The sequence below is a fragment of the Adelges cooleyi genome, unplaced genomic scaffold, assembly GCF_023614345.1.
Source record: "Adelges cooleyi isolate 19-005CV unplaced genomic scaffold, UGA_ACOO_1.1 ACOO_flye_CR_arks_rails_tigmint_CR_PRNA_431, whole genome shotgun sequence".
In the NCBI taxonomy this organism is placed as follows: Eukaryota; Metazoa; Arthropoda; class Insecta; order Hemiptera; family Adelgidae; genus Adelges; species Adelges cooleyi.
In genome coordinates this window covers 5,666-9,718 of record NW_026096114.1, presented here as the reverse complement: position 1 = coordinate 9,718, position 4,053 = coordinate 5,666, and the positions used below count along the sequence as shown (strand labels likewise).

Genomic DNA, 4,053 nt, shown 5'->3' with positions numbered 1-4,053 from the left:
TTCAATTTTTCACTTTTTGTGAACACTTTGAAGGGAAAAACGCGACTTTTGCGAAAAAAATCGGCTAATTTGTTATTGTAAAATAAAAAATATTAACAAATTTGAAAAAAAAAAACTCTCCAGCGTTACCTCGTTGGTTATGTACTGAAATAGTGTTCAAAATTTCAAAAGGATCGGTGTAGCAGTTTTGAAGTTATGGTGGGCACCGACTTTGAAAACGTGAGTTGTGGGAAAAACGATTTAAAGTTAACGATAGTACGCTCGGGCCGGGCAGCTATAAAATTCCGACAACTCATAACGTCGTCAATTTTGTTCCGATCGACTTGAAATTGTGACACAATATTCTTGAGATATTATGCATTCAGTTGACAAAAAAAAAAAAAAATGTTAATACCCTATCCCCCCTTGACTGCCTTACCGGAAGTTGATGAGTCAAAAGTACCCGTGAATCGTTTAACCCGTTGGCGACGAGTCGCTCACTATTCCCAAAATTTGTGGAAACGGTGGAGCCAAGAATACTTGTCGCAGTTACAAGAGAGGTCTAAGTGGGTAACTGAGAAGGGGTCTAAGCTGAAGGTCGGTTCAGTCGTCCTTATGCGCGAGGACAATCTACCCCCGTTGAGATGGCGTCTTGGACGGATTGTTAACCTTATTCTGGGCGAGGATGGCGTTGCACGGGTAGCAGATGTTCACACGGCGGGCGGTATGTTTCGGAGAGCGGTCCGCAAACTATGCCCTGTACCATTTGAGGATAATACAGAAACTACCTAATATTAAAAAAAAATGATGTTTTATTTAAATTTGTTTGTTTGTTAGTATACTAATATTTAATTGTTTAATAGTTTAATTGTTGAAAATTATTTCAAGGCGGGCGGTACGTTGCGTTTGTGTATTATTATTATTATTGTTGTAATTATTATTATGGTTAAAACCGGTTGTTGTAGTGTTGAGTCCCTCCGCGGACCATGTATATAAGTCAGTCGTCGTTTCGCTCTTTACGCATGCCGTAACCGCCCGGTTGTATTTAAATTACAACAAATGCAATTTAACCGTAAGAGAAATTTTGTTTTACAATAAAAGAATTACAGTCCACCTGCGATTGGTTCAAGGTCCCGTACAAACTACATTTTGTCTTATGAGCACTATAGTTACACACAGTACGATACTACAGTCGAACTAAGCAGTACATTATAACGGTTGAATATTCTACCTGTACGATACGAAAAAATGATGAATATCAAGACCATTCTTTTACTTAGTCTAGCGGCGTATGCTTTGTAAGTATTTTTTAAACATTTTTTATAGTTTAAAATTTGTAATAAAAATGTAATCAAGCCTAGACTTTTTGTGTGTAAACTATACATTGAAAAATTAACGTTTACTTTTCAGGTGTGGCGATAATAAATTACCGGAAAATGGTAATTAAATATAATTTAGTTGTTGGTTAGAGAAAAAAAACCTTTACAAAATACTCAACAGATTTGTTACCTGAAACAGACCTGGGCTGTATTAATTAACATTGCATTAGATATCACATACATTATACATGTTTCTAAAATTATTTAAAGAAAATATTTTTCAGAAATATTATTTTTTAAGATTTTTGTCTTTTCTGAAAATTTTGAAATCTTGATACATGGTATTTATTGTTACTATATCTGGTATTTAGCGGTTCATATGCAGTTTTTTTTCAGATTAATATTTAATGTATATATTTTTTTAATTCGTGTACTTTCTGCGGTAAAAAAAGACGGCAAAATGTGTGTGTAGTTGTCTGCGCAAAAAGTATGTGCCATAAATAAAAAAAAAAAGATTGAGAAATATATCTGACATTTAAACTGAATTTGCGGACAGGGGCATCCTAATAAATACCCGATAAAATGTTTGACTCGATCCAACCGTTTTTCGCTAAGTTATAGCAAGTTAAGTAAATGTATTATACACGTGATACACAGTAGTGATATGGTCAAACACAAATAATGCTATGACATTAAATTATGTACTAATTTTAATAGGTGCACACTGCACATAGTTGATACAAAAGGTATCACCTAAAAAAAAAAACAACGTGTATTTTCATGGGACTTATGAAAAGTTAAATATATTTTGTGTTGTAAATATTCCAATAATATAGCACTGTAGAAATAAAAATTATATTCACACCTCTGCGTATACAAATCCTAAAAATGTAATAATAATTAGTAATTATTGTTTTTATTTTTATTTGTTAATGACCAGAACTAGACTTAAAAAACCAAAAAATTGACTCTGAAGTTTCAATTTCAGCGCCACCGAAAAGTGAATTTGATGATGCTAAAGCTAAGGTAATTTAAGCTAGTATTTAAAAACTATTAGGTTTTTGTCAATATTTTGCTGTATAATTTATAATATAAAAGTTAAACTTTTCCTAAATAGCCATTCCTATATAAAAAACTATTATTATTTTAGCTTAAAGACTTATAAATAGAATACTTGTCATAATGATTTATAATCAAAACAAGTTTTTAATATTGATTGTTAATACATTTTTTTTGGGGTAATAAAACATTAAGATATAATAATGCGATATGAACTTCGGCATACCTACTTGCTTCTACAATTAATATATTTTCTTAACTAATTTTTAAAAAAATGTAATTTTGTAACCTTAAAATCGAGTATTAAATATTATATTTTTAGTAAAAAATTACATTTTCCCCATAACAAAAAAAAATAGTACATATTAAATGCAATTTGTACGTTTATTTATAATCAAGTAATAAGAAATATTTTTTTTTATGGCTTGTTAATTAGCACGCAAGTTATACGTATATTTAAATATATACGTGTATACATTTAATAATCGGAGTTTTTATGAAATTTAACTTTGTATTGATTAAAAATTTCAGGCTATGGAATATTTGTTCAAAGAAGCTTTATCATGTACCATAGATAACAACACTAGAAAAAAACCTAGTAATATTCGGTGGACTGATTTTGCAACATTCGCAATTATTGTCGATAAGAATGTTTTAAATACAGTGAATGGTTTATGTAAAGAAAACCACAAACAAATGCAATATTATTGTAAATATTATTTAACACATTTTTTTTATCTTTGAAACGAAACCTTTAAAAGTAGTTGGTTTTGATGAAGTATTCTCATTGGCATTTATATAAATAAAAGTGCTTAAGTATCTTTTGTTATCAAACAGCGTAGGTATGCGTCTAAAAAATGTTTAGCAATTGATGACCGAAAAATGTAAAAATTTACGCTCAAAGAGGTAAATTAAAAATATTTTCTCCCACTAGTTCGGACACAAATTTAAACATTTTAAAACATAATTGTAAAAACAATAGATTTCAGCTAAAATAAACTGTTTCATCGACAACTGAGGTTCCAAGACCACTCCACCACACTATGCCCCTATAATAGGTAACATAATATATTATTTATATTTGAATTGAAATGTTCGTTTTTTTGTTTTAGATAGTTTAGATTTTGCAAAATTTAAGGAACTTGTTGGACACATTTGCAAAGAAAAAAGTATAACCGTACAAGAATTTGCTGAAGCTATAAAAAAGGAACGGGATGAAAGGAAATAAATTTCATCTATACGTAACGCAAAATATGAATCCGATGATGACTCTTGATGACTTCTTATCTTACTAGTATAATAATAATAAGTTTAAATTTTGTTTAAGCATATCAACGTTAATACGCCTTATACGGAGCCAGTTATGGCATAGAAGACTTTTTATCTGATTTGTATAATGTTTGATTATTATACATATTATGTTTAAATTTGCTTAAATTTTTCTAAAAATGTTTCAAAATACAACACTTTTAAACAACCTTTGTGGCTCCAAAATAACTTATTCTTTTCAAATAAACACCAGTTTCTTAAATTTTGTGCTGTTTTATTATTTCTTTTATAAAAAAAAACCGAAAACATATCATAAAAACAAACAATTAAACATCTTTTCAGATGTTTAATTAAAAAACATATATTATAAAATACTTAACTTATAAAATGTTTATAAAAAAACAGGCATAATTGTACAAAATTAAAT

General features: G+C 29.2%; 1 protein-coding gene across 1 annotated transcript; it reads left to right on the top strand.

Annotated features, from left to right (window-relative positions):
* Positions 1 to 1,052: 1,052 nt before the first annotated feature.
* On the top strand, positions 1,053 to 3,816 carry LOC126842059 (uncharacterized). Its single transcript, XM_050578912.1, has 5 exons — positions 1,053 to 1,277; positions 1,390 to 1,418; positions 2,239 to 2,324; positions 2,889 to 3,066; positions 3,470 to 3,816. Exons 1-5 carry the CDS (start codon positions 1,228 to 1,230, stop codon positions 3,583 to 3,585), a joined length of 459 nt encoding a protein of 152 aa, XP_050434869.1. The 5' UTR covers positions 1,053 to 1,227; the 3' UTR covers positions 3,586 to 3,816.
* Positions 3,817 to 4,053: the final 237 nt, after the last annotated feature.